Source organism: Equus quagga, chromosome 1, assembly GCF_021613505.1.
Source record: "Equus quagga isolate Etosha38 chromosome 1, UCLA_HA_Equagga_1.0, whole genome shotgun sequence".
NCBI classification, from domain to species: domain Eukaryota; kingdom Metazoa; phylum Chordata; class Mammalia; order Perissodactyla; family Equidae; genus Equus; species Equus quagga.
The window spans coordinates 129,716,887-129,737,338 of record NC_060267.1 but is presented as its reverse complement, the minus strand read 5'-3'; the positions used below and the strand labels follow the sequence as shown (position 1 = coordinate 129,737,338).

The following is a 20,452-nucleotide window of genomic DNA, read 5'->3' as shown; positions in this document are numbered from 1 at the left end:
GGAAGATATAACATTTATATACATATATGCATCTATCAACAGAGTACTAAAATACATGAAACAATACATGACAGAAATGAAGGTAAAAAATAGATAATTCAACAATAGCTGGAGACTTGAATACTCCTCTTTCAATAATGCATAGAACAAATAGGCAGAAGATCAACAAGGAAACAGAAGACTTGAACAATACCATAAAATAACTAGACAACAGATATGTAGGGAATATTCAACAACAACAATATACATTCTTCTCAAGTGCACATAAAACATTCTCCAAGATAGCACATATGCTGGAGCATAAAATGACCCCCAATAAGTTTGAAAGGATAGAAATAATACAAAGTATGTTCTCTGACCACAATGAAATGAAATTAGAAATCAGTAACAGAAGAACTTTGGGAAATTCACAAATCTGTAGAAATTAAACAACATAGTTAACAACAAATTAAACAACAATAAAGTTTAGAGTGGAAATGAAAGAAATAGAATATTGAAAAATAATAGAAAAAATTAACCAAAAGGTGATTCTTTGAATAGATCAACATGGACAAATTTTTAGCTACATTGATGAAGAAAAAAGGAGAAACAATGCAAATTACTAGAATCAGAAATGAAAGAGGACATTGCTAGTGACTTTACAGAAATAAAAAAGATTAGCAAAAATTGTTTCTTTTCCCCTCCCCTTGCCAGAAGCTTAGGGGATTTTTCTCTGATATTTACTGTGAAAAACTGGACAAGCTCCTGAAGGTGCATGGGGGAGAGTTTGGAAGATGGCAGCATAGGGGCATCTTTTCACTTCCTCCCACAGACACAAAAAATCTACAACTACCTGTGGAACAATTTCCTCTGAGAGAGATCTGGAAACTGAAGAAAAAGAACCTCCACAAGGGACAACATTGACAGAGGTAGAAGAGGCAGAAATACAGCTCCACTGAGGAAAAAAATCCATCCTAGCAGCAGCATTTCATGGCCAGGAACTACTCAAAGGTACCAAGATTTTCCTGGAGTAACAGGAATCTCAGTGGTGGATCTATGCCACAATAAGCATTCCAGGCCTTAGATTCAACAGAACTGAGATGAGATCCCATAATACCTGGCTTTGCTGGCTTTGAAAATCAATGAGGAATATGCCCAGAAAAACTATAGAACTTCAGAGAAAAACACCCTGCTCTTAAATGGCCCCCACACAGATTCACCCAATCTGGAAACCAACACAAAAACACCAGAAAAAAAAGTGCACAGCCCATTGGTAAAAGAGACTCACTTACTAAGCTTGGAGTGCATCTTGAAAATGCAGGAAGCGGCTGAGCCCAACCCCAACCCCAACCCAGGGACTAAGACACTGGTGGCAGCCATTATTGTGACCTGGCTCAGTCATGCTGACACAGACATTGGTAGCTGCCATTGGATTCCTTCCTCTAGCCTGTTAGCACAGGGGTCTGCCTTTCCCAATAGAGCACCTCAGGCAATCAAGCACAGTCAGGCAGCAGGCAGCCTACCCAAGGGACTAGCTCCACCCATTAGCAAGCCTGCAGTGAACTTCTAGGCCCACATAGGTGGGGAGTGTGGGACCTCTGTGGCAGGGTAAGTGGGTCCCTATTGGTGATGCATGTGTACAGGCCTGCATCGGCAGGGCATGTGGGCCCACAGCAGACTTGTGCTGCTGGCCACCACAAATAGCCACACAAGGAATATGCTCCACCTTCCAATGCCTGAAATGATTGTGTGCTGCCATGCCTGGGGCCAGCTCCACCCATCTGTGCTCCTGAGAGGACCAAGAATAGCCATGTGCCACAGAGAGCTGCACTGGACTCCTGCAGCAATTATGAGCCCCTGAGCCTAAAAACCAGCCACAGTGGGGGCCTGACTTGCTTAACAGTAAAACAGCAGTGGTTGTGTGCTTTAGACCTCGCAGCCAGCTGTGCTGGGGCTTGCACCCTTGCACCAACCAATAAAGTGACTGTAGCAGCTGCACATGGCTGAGCCTTACAACCAGATGGCCTGGGGGCCAGCCTAGCATAACTATGCACTTGCAGCAAAAGCAACACTTCGACAACAGAAGTGCACACATGTCCACACAAGGGGCACTCCATGAACATTTGGCATGAGGTGAAGAGAGGGGAGGACATTGCTGGGCCCCATAATGCATCTCTTACATAAGGCCACATTTCCAAGATCAGGAGATGCAGCTGATCTACCTAAGACATAAATATAAATAGGCAAAATGAGCAGACAAAGGAATACGTTCTAAATAAAAGAACAGGACAAATTCTCAGAAAAAGAACTAAATGAAACAGAGATAAACAATCTAACTGATGAAGTGTACAAACTAATAGTCATAAGGATGCTCCCTGATATTGGGAGAAGAATAGATGAACACAGTGAGAACTTCAACAAAGAACTGGAAAATATAAACAGAACCAATGAAAACTCAAAGAATACAATAATGTAAATGAAAAATTCACTAGAGGGAATCAACAGCAGAGTAGATGATACACAGAAACAAATCAGCAATCTGGAAGAAAGAGTAGAGGAAATCACCCAAGCTGCACAGAAAAAAGAAAAAGGAATTGAAAAGAACGAGGATAGTCAAAGGGACCTCTGGAACAACATCAAGCATACTAACATCCATATAATAGGTATCTCAGAAGGAAAAGAGAGAGAGAAAGGGGTAGAGAACCTATCTGAAGAAATAATTGCTGAAAACTTCCCTAACCTGAGGAAGGAAACAGACATTCAGGTACAGGAAGTACAGAGAGCAGCAAACAAGATGAATCCAAAGAAGCCCACACTAAAACACATTATAATTAAAATGTCAAGAATTAAACATGAAGAGAGAATCCTAAAAGCTGCAAGAGAAAAACAACAAGACACATACAAAGGAAACTTCATAAGGTTATCAGCTGACTTCTGAGCAGAAACTTTGCACTCTAAAAAGGAGTGGCCCAATATATTCAAAGTGCCAAAAGGAAAAAACCTATAATGAAGACTACTCTATCCCGCAAGGTTATCACTCAGAACAGAAGAAGAGATAAAGAGTTTTCCAAACAAGCAAAAACTAAAAGACTTCATCACCGCTAAAGTGGCCTTTCAGGAAATGTTAAAGGAACATTTCCTCTTAAGAGGAAAAGAAAAGACCACAAATAGGAATAAAGAAATTATCTAAGAAAAACTGTTACTGGTAAAGAAAAATATACAGTAAATAGTAGATCAGCCTATAAAGCTAGTATGAAGGTCAAAAGACAAAAGTACTAAAATTATCTGTGTCCATAATGAGCGGTTAAGAGACACACAAAAATAAAAGAAGAAAAATATATCAAAAACATAAAAAAGGAGGAGGTAAAAGTATAGGGCTTTTAGCAAGAGGTCAAACTTAAGAGACCATAAACCTAATATAGATTGCTATTTACATAGGTTATTATAAATGAACCTCATGGTAATCACAAACCAGAAGCCTATAATAAATACACAAAAAAATCAAGAGAAAGGAACCCAAATATAATACTAAAGAAAGCATCAAATCACAAGGGAAGAGATCAAGAGAAGAAGGAACAGAGAGGAACTACAAAAACATCCATAAAAAAATAACAAAATGGCAATAAATACATACTTATCTACTGCTATTTTAAATGTAAATGGACTAAATGCTCTCAAAAGAAATAGGGGTAGGGGCTGGCCCAGTGGCACAGCGGTTAAGTTCGCACATTCTGCTTTGGCGGCCCGGGATTCTCCAGTTTGGATCCCAGGTGCGGACATGGCACCACTTGGCACGCCATGCTGTGGTAGGCATCCCACATATAAAGCAGAGGAAGGTGGGCATGGATGTTAGCTCAGGGCCAGGCTTCCTCAGCAAAAAGAGGAGGATTGGAAGCAGTTAGCTCAGGGCTAATCTTCCTCAAAAAAAAAAAAAAAGAAAAGAAATAGGGGTGGATGAATGGATAACAAAACAAGACCAATGCATATGCTGCATATGAGAAACACACTTCAAACCTAAAGACACTCACAAACTAAAAGTAAAGGGATGAAAAAAGACACTCCTTGCAAACAGAAATGAAAACTAAGTTGGGGTGGCAATACCTGTGTTAGACAAAATAGACTTTAAAAAAAACTTTAACAAGAGACAAAGAAGGGCATTACATATTGATACAAGGAACAATTCAACAGGAAGACATAACACTTGTAAATATCTATGCACCCAACATAGGAGCACCTAAATACATAAAGCAATTATTAACAGGCATAAAAGGAGAAATTGACAGTAAAATAGTAGGGGACTTTAACGCTCCACTTACTTCAATGGATAGTTCATCCAAACAGATCAAAAGGAAACATTGCCCTTAAGTGACACATTAGATCAGATGGACATAAGAGATATAGATGGAACAGTCCATCCAAAAACTGCAGAATGCACAATCTTTTTGAAGGCAAAGAGAACATTCTCAAGGATAGATCACATATTAGGTCACAAAACAAGTCTCAATATATTTGAGAAGACTGGAATAATACCAACCATCTTTTCTGACCACAATGGTATGAAACTAGAAATCAACTACAAGAAGAAAACTGGAAAAGCCAAAAATATGTAGAGATTAAACAAAATGCTACTGAATAACTACTGGGTCAATGAAGGAATCAAAAGATACCTGGAGACAAAGGAAAATACAACACACTAAAATCTATGAGATACAGCAAAAGTGGTACTAAGAGGGAAGTTTACAGCAATACGAATCTACCTCAAGAAACAAACAAAATTCCCAAATAATCTAACATTACATCTAAAGGAACTAGAAAAAAAAGAACAAATAAAGCCCCAAATCAGTAGAAGGAAGGAAATAATAAAAATCAGAGTGGAGATAAATGCAATAGAGACTAAAAAGACAATAGAAAAGATCAATGAAACTAAAAGCTGGTTCTTTGAAAAATAAACAAAATTGATAAATCTTTATTGAGCCAGACTCATCAAGAAAAAAAAAGACAGATGCTCAAATAAATAAAATCAGAAATGAAAGAGAAGTTACAACTGACACCACAAAAGTACAAAGGATCATAAAAGACTGCTATGAACAATTATACACTAACAAATTGGAAAACCTATAAGAAACGGATAAATTCCCAGAAACAGACAACCTTCTAAGACAAAACCATGAAGAAATAGAAAACCTGAATAGACTCATTTCAAGTAATGAAATTGAATCAGTAGTTTAAAAACTCTCCAAAAAACAAAAGTCCAGGTCTGGATGGGTTTATAGGTGAATTCTACCAAACATTCAAAGAAGATTTAATACCTATCCTCCTAAAACTCTTCCAAAAAATTGAAGGAGAGGGGATACTTCCTAACTCATTCTATGAGGCCAACATTACCCTGATACCAAAATCAGATAAGGACAACACAAAAAAGGAAAATTACAGGCCAATATCCCTGATAAACATAGATGCAAAAATCCTCAACAAAATATTAGCAAATCCAACACAACAACACATTAAAAGGATCATACACCACAATCAAGTGGGATTTAACCCCAGGGACAGAAGGATGACTCAATATCCACAAATCAATCAACGTGATACAACACATTAACAAAATGAAGAATAGAAATCACATGATCATCTCAATAGACACAGAGAAAGAACTCAACAAGATACAGCATCCATTTATGATAAAAACTGAGTAAAATGTGTATAGAAGGAAAGTATCTCAACATAATAAAAGCCATATATGACAAACCCACAGCTAACATCATATTCAATGGTGAAAAACTGAAAGTTATCCCTTTAAGAACAGGAACAAGACGAGGATGCCCACTTTCACCATTCTTATTAAAAATTGTGTTGGAAGTCCTAGTCAGAGCAATCAGGCAAGAAAAAGAAATAAAAGGGATCCAAATTGGAAAGGAAGAGGTAAAACTGTCACTCTTTGCAGATGACATGATTTTATATATAGAAAATCCTAAAGAATCCACCAAAAAACTGCTAGAAATAACAAACAAACACAGTAAAGTTGCAGAGTACAAAACCAACATACAAAAATCAATTGTGTTCCTATACACTAACAATGAAATAGCAGACAGAGAAAATAAGAAATCAATCCAATTTATAATCACAACAAAAAGAATTAAATATCTAAAATAGCTAAGAATAAATTTAACCAAGGGGGTGAAAGACTTGTACACTGAAAACTATAAAACATTGTTGAAAGAAATCGAAGAAGACATAAAGAAATGGAAAGATATTCCATGTTCATGGATTGACAGAATTAACATATTTAAAATGTTCATACTATCTAAAGTAATCTACAGATTCATTGTAATCCTTATCAAAGTTCCAATGACATTTTTCATGGAAATAGAACAAAGAATCTTAAAATTTATATGGAAAAGCAAAAGACCTCAAATAGCCAAAGTAATCCTGAGAAAAAAGAACAAAGATAGCACACTCCCTGATTCCAAAGTATACTGCAAAGCTATAGTAATCAAAACTGCATGGGACTGGCACAAAAAGAGACACACAGATCAATGGAACAGAATTAAGAGCCAGAAATAAACCCACACATCTATGGACAGCTAATTTTCAACAAGAAAGCCAAAAACATACAATGCAGAAAGGAAAGTCTCTTCAATAAATGGTAGTGGGAACACTGGATGGCCACATGCAAAACAATCAGAGTAGACCATTATCTTACACCATACACAACAATTAGCTCAAAATGGATTACAGACTTTAATGTAGGACCTGAAACCATAAAACTCCTAGAAGAAAGGACAGGCAGTACACATTTTGACTTCAGTTTTAGCGGTATCTTTTTGAATATTACCTCTCCTCAGGCAAAGGAAACAAAAGAAAAATAAACAAATAGAACTACATCAAACTAAAAAGCCCTGCATGGCAAAAGAAAGCATCAACAAAACAAAAAGACAGCCTACCAATTGGGAGAAGATATTCGCAAACCATATATCCAATAAGGAGTTTATATCCAAAATATATAAAGAACTCATATAACTCAACAATAAAAAAACAAAAAACCCATTTAAAAAATGGGCAGAGGATCTGAATAGACATTTTTCCAAAGAAGACATACACATGCACAAGAAGCACATGAAAAGATATTCAGCATCACTAATTATTAGGGAAATGCAAATCAAGACCACAATGAGATAACACCTCAAGAAATAACAAGTGTTGGAGAGGATGTGGAGAAAAGAGAATCCTCATACACTGCTGGTGGGAACATAAACCGGTGTAGCCACTATGAAAAACAGTATGGAGAGTCCTCAAAAAATTAAAAATAGAACTACCATATGGTCTAGCTATTCTACTCTTGGTATTTATCCAAAGAACACAAAAACACAAATTCAAAAAGATATATGCAGGGGCCGGCCCCGTGGCAGAGTGGTTAAGTTCGTGCGCTCCACTACGGGGGCCTGGGGTTTTGCCTGTTCGGATCCTGGGCACAGCCATGGCACCACTCGTCAGGCCAAGCTAAGGCGGCGTCCCACATAGCACAACCAGAGGACCTACAACTAGAATATGCAACTATGTACTGGAGGGTTTGGGGAAGGAAAAGAAAAAGATTGGCAACAGTTCTTAGCTGAGGTGCCAATCTTAAAAAGAAAAAAAGACATATGCACCCCTACGTTTATTGCAGCATTATTCCCAATAGTCAAGACTTGAAAACAACTTAAGCGCCCATCAACAGATGAATGGATAAAGAAGACGTGGTACACGGCTGGCCCCGTAGCCAAGTGGTGAAAGTCTCGCGCTCCACTTCAGCAGCCCAGGGTTTCACCGGTTTGGATCCTGGGCGCAGACACAGCACCACTCATTAACCCATGCTGAGGCAGCTTCCCACATAGCACAACCAGAAAAATCTACAACTAGAATATACAACTATGTACTGGGGGGCTTTGGGGAGAAGAAGAAGAAACAAACAAACAAAAGATTGCAACAGGTGTTAGCTCACGTGCCAATCTTTAAAACAAACAAAAAAAGATGTGGTACATACATACAATGGAATACTAATCAGCCATAAAAAAAGATAAAATCTTGCTATTTGGGACAATATGGATGGACCTTGAGGGTATTACGCTAAATGAAATAAGTCAGATGGAGAAGACCAAACATCATATGATTTCACTCGTATGTGGAAGATAAAACAACAACAACAAACACACAGATACAGAGAATAGGTTGGTGGTTACCATGGGGGAAGGAGGGTGGGGTGAGGGCAAAAGGGGCAAAGAGGCACATTTGTACAGTGATGGATGGCAACTAGACTTTTGGTTGTGAACATGATGTAGTCTATACAGAAGTCAAAATATAATGATGTACACCTGAAATTTATATAATGTTATAAACTAATGTTACCTCAATTAAAAAAAACTCTATAGTAACAGAAAGCACGTCAGCAGTTTGAGGTCAGGTTTGGAGAGAACTGACTGGGATGGGATACAAAGAATCTTTCTGAGGTGGTTAAAATTTTCTGTATCTTGACTCTGGTGATGGTTCCATGAGTGCATAAATTTGTCACCACTCATCCCACTGTACAATTAAAACGGGTACTTTTTATTGTATGTAAACTAAACTTTAATAAAGATTTTTAAAAAGTTAGTCATCCTTAAAATTAATCAAAGATGGAAAAAAGGATGGATTGATGGATAAATATACGATTAAGCAAACATAGTAAAATATTATAATCTAGGTGGTGCTCTTCATAAAATGCCTTCAACTTCTTTGTATGTTTAAAATTTTCATAATGAAATGTTGGAAAAAATTAGAATTTCTAAATTGTACATTAAGAATAAAATCTAAACAGTCCATAGAAAGGGAGAAGATGATGAAACAGAAGCCTAGTTTCAACCAATAGAACAAGGTCCCTTCATGAGGTAGGAATCTTTTCTCATTCAGTTTTTTTTCTGCACTGCTGCCAGAATTATCTTTCTAAAATTCAGATCCAAGCATGTTACTTCCATGGCTAAAAACCGTTAAAGGAAAGTACAAACTTAAGCAAAAATACCTGAAGATTTTCCCATGTGGCTTCAACTTATATTTCCAATTTCATATTCTAAATCTGCCGTGTACTATATTCTTATGTTATCTTTTCTTCAGCTATTTTGGTTCATTTGATGCTCTCTGAACACCTCTAAACACTTTTGGCCTTTGTTCACATTACATTCCCTCTCTTCTCCACCTTTAAACACCTACTTCAAACCCTACCTCACTTTTCACTTCTTCAAGAAACCTTCACCAATTTCCCAAAACAAAAGCAATCATTCCCTCTTCTGTGCTTCCACCACACTTTGTTCATATCTCTATTCCAGTACTTATCGCAATATATTATAGTTGTTATTTCTAAGTCTGGCTTACAAGCCAAATATAAGCTCCTGAGGACAATGTTTATGTATTATTTATTTTTGCACCACCAAAATCTTGCTAGGTATCTCAATGTGATAAAGAAATTTTTGCTGAATCAATGAATGAGTAAATAAATGACTAAAGAAATTATGAGGTGAACCTATAAGTTTACTAAAATAATGTTTTGAATAAGAAATTTTATTAACTTTAATTGAAGCATTTATTTTCTACAATAAAAAGTGCCTAATTTTAAAAAGAAATTCAAAGGGCATCAATGAGAAAAGAATTACCACTTACCTCTGTGTATTCATCAAAAGTATGATCTTCTGCCTGAAAAGTCTCTATCAGGTCAACTGCAGTCCCATCAAGGAGCCAATTATATTTTTTAACTGAAAATTAATAACCTAATTTAAATCTCAATGATATCTTTTAAAAAAGATAAAGTATTTTTTATATGGTCATGGAATGGAGTAGCCTATTCAATTAAGTATTATTATTAATAAAGTATTAACATATGTTAATAGGAATAGGCAGCATAAGATAAAATAGACATAACAAGCAAACCAGGTTAAACACAGACATTTTAAAATAAAGATAATAGGGTATGTAATAATCTTAAAATAACTTATAGGTACAGGTAAGTCAGTTAATAAAAGGTTTTGGTTAATAGAACTTCAAATAACTATTTATCCTGACCCCAAACACACTTGAGGAGACTATAAAATTGAGCTGCAAGCTCTTCAAAACTATTCTTAGAAATTACCTTGCCTTCACTCCCAATTTGGCTTTCTCCCTATTCTAACGTATCTTCTTTCTACCTTTTGGCTTTATCATCCTGCTCCAGTTAATATTCACCCTTTGGACTGGACAATAGAATTCAAGTTTCCCAGGTTTGATCCTTGACTCTACCAAAAGCCATGCCTATTCTCACTTCTGGCTCTCTCTGCTCTTTCATGACAGTCCCAAACAACCAATTATCTGACCGAATTCTAGTAAAAATAAAATGGCATTCTCTTATGATTAAAAAAGGTATAATATTATATGTCATATATACCATATGTCTCATAATGTTTTCTTGCACCTTCTAAGTTCTGATGTATTGCCACCTTCAGCTTATCAAGAGCCCACTGTAACACATGTTCAGGAAGTTCCGTGTCAAGATTTACAGGTGTTGAAGTTCCTGATAGCCAAGAGGGTACCGTTTGAACATTCTAACATAAATAAAAATGACAATTTATGAAATAATTGTGCAATTGGTCTATATGTAGATCTTATATTCTATTTTAAATATTCTTTTCAGATTTCAATGGCCCAAGAAAAGATAACTTGATGAAAAATAATGATTTAAAATTGTATAGTTTGTAGTCTAATATAAAACTTAAGTTGGGTTAGTTTTCTATCATTCAACAAATATTTGTTGAATAACTATAACGTCAAAGTGATTACATTAGAAAGCTCTAGAAAGAGCAAACATGACTTGGATCTTGTCCTTAAGAAGCTCACAACTCAGTAGGGAAGATGAGACACACATAAAAATATCAACTCATAAGTATAATAAAATTTCTAAGAAGGACTATATCTCCAGCCAGGAGATTTTCTCAAAGAGAAAGCACTTTTAACTTAAAACAACTTGGAGGATGAAAATAAAACAAAAAGTTATAACATTTTATGTACGCATACACTTTATAGAGCTCCAACTCAATTTAAAATTCTGAAAAAGAGCCATATAAAGAAACCCAGTGGATAAAGATGAAGGAATACCTGCAGAGTTTCAGCTATTCGCTCTACCAAACCCAAAACAGCATCTTCCAAATCTTGAAAGGTAGGGTAAAATTCCATTTTGTCATCATCAAACGTCAATTCCATCTTAAATATTGGCAGCCCTTGTTGATCTTCTCGATCAAAAAGTTTTACAAATCCTTCTACAGTTCTTTTTAAGAGATCCTTTAGCTGCATGACATCATAAATTACTATTATATTAGAAAATACAAATTCTACCTTTAACTAAAATCAGTGAACTATTGTCTATAATTAAGTCATAATATCAATCCATTTAGTCCTGAAAATTATCTTCATTCAAATAATCATAGTTTCTTAAGGGGATAAAGGTAGAAAGAAAATCATGTATATTAATTACAGTGTCACATACTAGATATCAAATATATATATATTATCCTTTTAAAGATACATTGCAAAATTCACAGAAAATCTTTGAAGATCTTTACCACAAGGGAAAATTTTTATTCAAAACTATTTTTCCAGAATTGCATCTCTACAATAGAAAAAATCTGAGGAGCCCATAAATATAATTGCAGAAAATTAATGTTCTCTTTCTGTTTGTCATTTAAAGAAGATCAATGACATTTCAAACCAAGATTTTAGTGAGAATGAAATGAGAATCAATCAACTTGCAATTTCATGAGTTCAAAGATGTTTACTAGGATAGTCATTTTATTAATATATTCCAATAAAGCTACAGATAATTACCTTATAGCTTTTAAGAATGAGCCCAATAATTCCTCATAATATTAACACATACTTCTAGACTTTCCTCTCATTTTAGATTGCTTCAGAAATGAAGCATTTTTCTGCTAACTTTATGTAAATAAAATTATAGTAAAAATGTTTTTCTTAATTTATTTCAAAATAATTATCACTATGTCTAAATAGAATTTTATTTAAAATATTAAACTAATTTTAATAACATTATCATTTAAAATATATAAAATGTGTTTACCTGATTTGACATAAGTGTGGAAACACAGTTATAAAATGCATCCAATTTTTCAGGTTTAATGCCTTCTAGTGCCTCCTTCTTGGTAAAGAGACTTATAACTTTTGGATACCATGTGTTCATTATCTTCTCTTCTGCCTTTTTAGCTTGTAGTGATAGATCAGTTTTCAGGGCTTCACAATCAATTGGGCCTTTAGCTCTATTAATGAGAAAAATAAAAATGACCTAAAGCAACTGATATGGGTCTTGATACACAATTGTTGAAACAAGTAAGATAAATTAAAAAATTTTTTAATTCTAAAGAAAAGTTCTGAAGATTTATCAATCAGTTTTAAAAATTATACAGTCAAAAATATAAAAACTCAAGCAGGAGACATTCAAATTTCAAATGTCAATTAATAAGCATGGGATTTTACCTAATTCCTGTTAAGTCCAGCAAAACTGTATTGGCAAATGTCTTATAACCAAGGTCCAGTAACATTTTCATAGTTGGATGAACAATGTGCAAATTAGCTAATATTTGATTTCTTGTCTGCACATAGCTAGAATGCCAAGGATTAGAATAATCCAGGCCTCTGGAAAAGCAAAATACCATGTCAAACAGGATTCAAACAATACACTCTAAATTTTAGGAAATAATATTTATGACATGAAATTAGTATTAAAGTGAAAAGACTGGGGATTGAGAAGAGGGAAATGTAGTCAACAATGGGAGCCTTGGGAGATAAGCATATAATAAAAATACATCAAGATCTTAAAAGTGAATTTTCTTCAGAGAGAACAGAGATCATTTGAGGGTAAGGCAGGCTGATGGGCCAGGCATGAATGCCCTGCTTACTTCTACTTCTGGCTCAGTAACCCCAGGTAGAGATAAACGAACTTAGACCTTAGGAGTGGGGAGAAGAGATGGAGAAATCTGTTTGGCATACAGTGAAGCTTACTTAGGGCCAAGTTGAACTATACAGCCATAAAGGTTCCCCTAACTGTCTAAGCAACCACTAGACAAGTACAGTGTTGAGGATACCTTTGGCAACAAAAACATTAGTACTATGTTTTTAGATTTGTTCAAAATATCTTTGAGCTTCACAATTGTAGACATGAACGTAAGATCAGTTTATTTTCAATGTGCTACCAAACCCTAGATGCAATACTGTTTTTAAAATAATTACTTACACAGGGGATTCAGGTAAAGGCCCACCTTCATCTTCAAGCCATTTAACTGGAGGTTTCACAAGAACACTCCGCACTAAAACACACACACATATACATATATATATATATATATATATATAAATGAATACTTCTTGAAAAATCCTTGCAAAACCTACTCAAATCAAAGTTTCTAACTTTTGATATTCGATGGTATAGTTTACTGTGCATTAAAATGAGTATACAAAAAAATTTCTTTATTGGAAACAAAATCAAGCTCTTAGTACTATTTTGGCCTTACTTTGGAGGTGAACTCAGATACAGTAAAGCTTCAATAAGTTTTCAGTTTCTCACATTCTATCTACTCAAAGGTCACTGGCATAGCCACTTAAGAAAATTTACTTCAGACTCATCAAAAAAAAAAGAGAAGCCTCAAATAAATAAAATCAGAAATGAAAGAGAGGAAATTACAACAGAAACCACAGAAATACAAAGGTTATAAGAAAATATGTGAAAAGCTATATGCCAACAAATTGGATAATCTGGAAGAAATGGATAATTCTTAGAATCATACAACCTTCAAAATCTGAATCAAGAAGAAATAGAGAATCTGAATAGACCAATCCCTAGTAAGGAGATCCAAACAGTAATCAAAAACCTCCCCAAAAAACAAAAGTCCAGGACAAGACAGCTTCCCTGGTGAATTCTACCAAACATTCAAAGAAGATTTAATACCTATCATTCTCAAACTCTTCCAAAAAATTTAAGAGGAGGATATGCTTCCTAACTCATTCTATGAGGCCAACACTACCCTGATACCAAAACCAGACAAGGAAAACACAAAAAAGGAAAATTAGAGGTTAACATCACTGATGAACACAGACACAAAAATCCTCAACAAAATGGTAACAAATTGAATACAACATACATTAAAAAGATCATACACCATGAGCAAGTGAGATTTATTCCAGGGATGCAAGGATGGCTCAATATCCACAAATCAATCAACGGGATACAACCCAATAACAAAATTAAAGATAAAAAGCACATGAACATCTCAATAGACACAGAGAAAGCATTCAACAAGATATTGCATCAATTTATGATAAAAACTCTGAATAAAATGGGCATAGAAGGAAAATATCTCAACATAATAAAGGCCATATATGACAAACCCACAGCTAACATCATACTCAACAGTGAAAACTGAAAGTTATGCCTTTAAGAACAGGAACAAGGGGCCAGCCGCGTGGCCAAGTGGTTAAGTTTGTGTGCTCCATTTTGGTGGCCCAGGGTTTCACCAGTTTGGATCCTGGGCGTGGAACTAGCACCACTCACCAAGCCATGCTGAGGTGGTGTCCCACATAGCAGAACCAGAAGGACCTACAACTAGAATATACAACTATGTACTGGGGGGCTTTAGCGGGGTGGGGGGGGTAGGAGGAGGTGGAGGAGGAGGAGGCGGAGGAGGAGGGGACGAAGAAGAAAAAGAAGATTGGCAACAGAAGTTAGCTCAGGTACCAATCTTTAAAAAAAAAAAAAAAAAAGAACAGGAACAAGACAAGGATGCCCACTTTTGCCATTCTTATTTAACACCGTATTGGAAGTCCTAGCTAGAACAATCAGGCAAGAAAAAGAAATAAAAGGGATCCAAATGGGAAAGGAAGAAGTTAAACTGTCACTATTTGCAGATGACACGATTTTATATATGAAAAACCCTAAAGAGTCCACCAAAAAGGAATTATAAATAATAAATTAATACAGTAAAGTTGCAGGGTACAAAATCGACATACAAAATCAGTTACATTTCTATACACTAACAACGAAATAGCAGAAAGAGAAATTAGGAATACGATCCCATTTACAAAAGCAAAAAATAAAATAAAATAAAATACCTAGGAATAAATTACACCAAAGAGGTGAAAGATCTGTACATTGAAAACCATAAGAAATCAAAGACACAAAGAAATGGAAAGATATTCTGTGCTCATGGATTGGAAGAATTAACATAGTTAAAATGTTCATACTACCGAGAGCAATCTACAGATTCAAAGTAATCCCTATCAAAGTCCCAATGACATTTTTCATGGAAATAGAATAAAGAATCCTAAAATTTATACGAGAAAACAAAAGATTCTAAGTAGTCAGAGCAATCCTGAGAAAAAAGAACAAAGCCGGAGGTATCACACCCCCTGATTTCAAAATATCTTACAAAGCTATAGTAATCAAAACAGCATGTACTGGTACAAAAACAGACACACAGATCAATGGAAAGGAATTGAGAGCCCAGAAATAAACCTACACATCTACAGACAGCTAATTTTCCACAAAGGAGCCAAGAACACACAATAAAAAGTAGTATGCTCTTTGACATCGGTCTTAGCAGTATTTTTTTCTTTAAAGACTGGCACCTGAGCTAACAGCTGTTGCCAATCTTTTTTTTTTTTTTTTTTTTGCCTTTTCTCCCCAACTCCTCCCAGTACATAGTTGTATATTTTAGTTGTGGGTCCTTCTAGTCGTGGCATGTGGGACGCTGCCTCAGCGATGCCACGTCCGCGCCCAGGATCCAAACAAGTGAAACCCTGGGCCGCGAAAGTGGAGCACGCGAGCTTAACCACTCAGCCTCGGGGCCAGCACCAGCAGCATCTTTTTTGAATACTATGTCTCACCAGGCAAGGTAAACAAAAGAAAAAATAAAGAAATGGGGCTACATAAAACTAAAAATCTTCTGCACAGCAAAGGAAACCATCAACAAAACAAAAAGACAACCTGCCAATTAGAAGATATTTGCAAATCATATATCCGATAAGGGGTTAATATCCAAAATATATAAAGAACTCATATAACTCAACAATGAAAAGCCAAACAACCCAGTTAAAAAATGGGCAGAGGATCTGAATAGACATTTTTCCAAAGAAGATATACAGATGGCCAACAGGCACATGAAAAGATATTCAACATCACTAATTATCAGGGAAATGCAAATCAAAACTACAATGAGATATCACCTCATGCCCAACAGAATGGCTATAATTAACAAGACAAGAAATAACAAGTGTTGAAGAGGATGTGGAGAAAAGGGAATCCTCGTACACTGCTGGTGGGAACGCAAACGGGTGCAGCCACTATGGAAAACAATATGGAGATTCTTCACAATATTAAGAATAGAACAACCACATGACCCAGCTATTCCACTTCTGGGTATTTAGCCGAAGAATAAAAAACCACAAATTTGAAAAGATATTTGCACACCTATATTCACTGCAGCATTATTCACAATACCCAAGACTTGGAAACAACCCAAGTGCCCATCAATGATGAATGGATAAAGATGTGGTATAGATACACGGTGAAATACTAATCCGCCATAAAAAGAAAGATGAAATCTTGCCATTTGCAACAACATGGATGACCTTGAGGGTATTATGCAAATTGAAATGTCAGCCGTCAAATACCCTATGATTTCAGTCATAAGAGGAAGATAAAAACAACAACAACAAACAAACACATAGATACAGAGATTAGATTGGTGGTTACCAGAGGAGAAGGGGGCAGGGAGGAGGGTGAAAGGGGTGATAGGACACATGTGTAAGATGAGGATGGTAATTAGTCTTTGGGTGGTGAACACGATGTGGTCTACACAGAAACTGAAATATAATAATGTACACCTGAAATTTATATAATGTTCTAAACCAGAGTTACCTCAATAAAAAATAAATTTAAAAAAAAGATTAAATCCGTAATAAATCTCCCCAACTACATTAATATTTTATTACAATCCTGTAAATAGTATAAATACAATCACAAAGATAAAGTGAAAAATCAAAAAGCTGGTAGCTAATAAGCACATAAGTAATTTTAAAAAGTGCCCTTAAATTACAAAGATTTTGACTACATTATAGGCTCAGATTAAAGACTATAAATAAAAATAATATCTAAGAAATACATGTAGTTAAATATATAATGTTCGTTATTCATTACTCATATTTCTACTTTTGATTGGGAGGGGCAAGGGAGAAAGAGAAGTTCAGCATGTGTTAAATGCCACTTACCCAAATATCTCTTCATGCTTTTTTCAAAGTCACTTGACACCTCCTCTATGAGACTCTCAAGGAGTTCTTCTCTGTTTTTTCCTTCCTTCAGAGACTCAGGTATCAGCATTAACATGTGATCCAGCCATTCCTGCTGAATAGGTACTATAGGGCTACTTTCTACACATTGCTTCAAATAAATATAGTTGAACTGAGAACGTAATAAGAAAAAATTAAATGTTCTAAATGGTGTAGCATTTTAAAGTAACTCCTGAGCTCTGTCATCTCAAGACAACGTTTTTTGAGAATAAAAATATTCTGACAAATAACATTTTCAGAATAAAAACATTTTATCCAAAAGTACAATCTACAAAGAAACCATTTTACATTTTTCTTTGTGATGAGTTCTCACCAAATTAATGTTCTTAGTATACTCCTCATTTTCTCAAGGCAAAATAAGGATCCTTTGTCTAACCTATATTCTTTCATTCAACAAATACTCATTAATTCAACAAATATTCAGACATTGTTCCAAACGCTGAAGATATAGTAGTACACAAAACAGACAAAGCCCCCACTCTCTTGGAGATTATATTCTGGTACAATAGCAGTATGATATAATTTCATAAATTTCCCCACAACAATGAGTAGTCTGACAAAAATAGACATGAACAAATGGAAAGACAACACTTGATCTTGGTAAAGACATTTTAACATCATGAAAATTTCAGTTGTCCAAAAATTAATTTAATGGGGAAGACCAGTAAAAATATTGACATACATTTTTATGGAACTAGACAAGTTGAGCCTAAAGTTCATGTGGAAAAATAAACATGCGAGAACAGCCAAGAAATCCCTGAGAAACAAAATCTACATGGTAGGCCTAACTCTAGAAGACATTAAAACTATAAAGTCTCTCTAGAACAGTGTGGTACAGGTGGATGAACAGATAGACTCGTGGAAAAAACCAGAAAGTCCAGAACTAGATTGAGTACACAGGAAAATTTAGCATACGATAAATGCTGAATCTCAAATCACTGGAGCAAAGGCGGAAGGTTTCAATAAACAGTTCTGGGACAACTGGCTAGCCATTTGGAAGAAGATAAATTTAGTCCACACCTTTCACCATTCACAAGAATAAATTCCAAATAGATCAGGAATTTAAATTAAACAATAAAACTATACAAAGACTAGAAAAATGGATAATTTCTTCTATAACCTGAGTATAGGGAAAAACTTTCTATGATTCTAATTTCACATAAAAAAGGGAAAAAATGATAGACAAATTCTGACTACATAAAAATAAAAATGCTTGCATGGCAAAAAAAAAGTCACAATAAAAAGGTCAAAAGACAACTGACAACCTGGGAGAAAATATTTGCAACCTATATCTCAAATTGTAAAGAATGCTTAAAAATTTAGGGGATGGATGAAGTTTGAAGACATTGTGCTAAGTTAAATAAACCAATGACAAAAAACAAATAGTACATAACTCCACTTATATGAGGTATGCAGAGTAATCAGCTTCCTAGAAACAGAAAATAGAATGGTAGTTGCCAAGGACTAGGGGGAGAGGGAAATGGAGAGTTGTTGTTTAATGACTATAGAGTTTCAGTTTTGCAAGATGAAAAAGTTCTGGAGATTGGCTGCACAACAATGTGAAAATACTTAACACTAAACTGTACCCTTAAAAATGGTTAAGAAGGTAAACTTTATGTTATGTGTATCTTACTACAATTTTTAAAATTTAGAGGAAAATAAGACCAAAAACCCAACAGAAAAATGGGCAGAAGATATGAATCAACATTTCACAATAAAAATTTTATTAAAATGGCCCTTAAACATATGAAAAGATATTTAATCTCACTCAAAATTAGAGACAGCAAATTTAAACTATGCTGAGAAATCATTTGTCACCTATCAGACTGACAAAAATTAAAACATATGACCCCCACATTCTGTGGTGAGACTATGGGGAAGCAAGAACTCTCATAAATTGTGAGTAGGAATGCAAATTGGCACAACTCTTTTGGGGAGAAATTTCACAACCTCTAATAAAACTACATATTGACCATATTGACCCAGAAGTCCCACTTTTAGAAATTGAAAATACACCTCTAACAGTATGAAAACACATGTACACAAGGTTATTCATTGCAGCAAAATATTGGAAGCATTTGAGAGTGGCTGAATAAACTATTATATATCCACACATTGGTGTTCTGTGCATCAATAAAAAAGAATGAGGAAGTCAAATCAACACGTTATACAACTTAAACTTACACAATGCTATACATCAATCATATCTCAATAAAGCTGGAAAAAAAAAGAAAGAAGATCTCTATAAACTAATACTCAGTGACTTCTAGGATATACTGTTAAGTTAAACAAAATGCAAAAGAACATTTATAGTATGGTGCATTGTGTGTAAGATAAAAGGGAAATAAGAAAATATTTCTATTACTTTATGAAAAATTAAACACTGGGAGGGTAAACTAGAAATTAATGAAATTGGTTATATAAAGGGAGTGGGTTTGAATGGGTAGAAAGTATGCGGGGATGGGAACAGGGTAGAAGGTATGGGAGAGGCTTCTCTGAGTATACCTTTTGGTGGAGTTCTGACTTTTAAACCATGCTATTGTTTCACATGTTCAAAATATAAGCAAAGAAAATCAATAAGGATGAGGGGAAGAAAGAAACTAAAAATGAAAAACAAATAGAAATAAATTAACCTAACTGGATTTTAAATTAATAACATAGCCACACTGAAAGGGGTGTGGAACTAACCAAAGTAACTTTTGAACATAGTATTTTGACTATACACCTTCAAGCAAAGTACAAAAAATTATAGAAAAATATTGAACTATAGAGAGTAGGTTTTTCATGGTGTTATGACTTAGCAATTTTACAACTGCTTATATGTATTCTAGGATTTAACAAAATAAGTATATATTGTAGTTCATAAAAGCCAGATTTCTCATTCTCAGAGAAAGGAGCTACAGATACAGAAAGAGGAAAGACTAGAATGAACCCTGTGATGTTGAATTGGAATAGGAGGCATTAGTATAAACTCACGGTTTCTTAAGATAGATAGGTAGATGACAGAAGGATGGGTGGCCGGGTGGATGGATAGATGGATGGATAGATAGATAGATAGATAGATAGATAGATAGATAGATAGATAGAT

The 20,452-nt window shown here is 35.0% G+C and overlaps 1 protein-coding gene across 13 annotated transcripts in view; it reads right to left on the bottom strand.

Annotated features, from left to right (window-relative positions):
- The window catches only part of DNAH12 (dynein axonemal heavy chain 12), a 205,102-nt gene that overhangs the window by 170,801 nt on the left and 13,849 nt on the right, over positions 1 to 20,452 (bottom strand). For 11 of the 13 annotated variants that reach the window (XR_006886240.1, XM_046646842.1, XM_046646833.1 and 8 more), the window contains exons 5-11: positions 17,287 to 17,476; positions 13,259 to 13,331; positions 12,502 to 12,660; positions 12,089 to 12,284; positions 11,113 to 11,301; positions 10,406 to 10,562; positions 9,649 to 9,740 (exon numbers count right to left, since the gene is read on the bottom strand). Coding sequence is in view for 12 of the 13 variants with exons in the window: in XM_046646842.1 (XP_046502798.1) it covers positions 9,649 to 9,740; positions 10,406 to 10,562; positions 11,113 to 11,301; positions 12,089 to 12,284; positions 12,502 to 12,660; positions 13,259 to 13,331; positions 17,287 to 17,476 (1,056 nt within the window). In the remaining variant the exon portion in view is untranslated. Of the gene's footprint in view, positions 1 to 9,648; positions 9,741 to 10,405; positions 10,563 to 11,112; positions 11,302 to 12,088; positions 12,285 to 12,501; positions 12,661 to 13,258; positions 13,332 to 17,286; positions 17,477 to 20,452 lie in introns of those variants that run through there. The other 2 variants (XM_046646805.1, XM_046646890.1) reach the window with 2 other exon arrangements.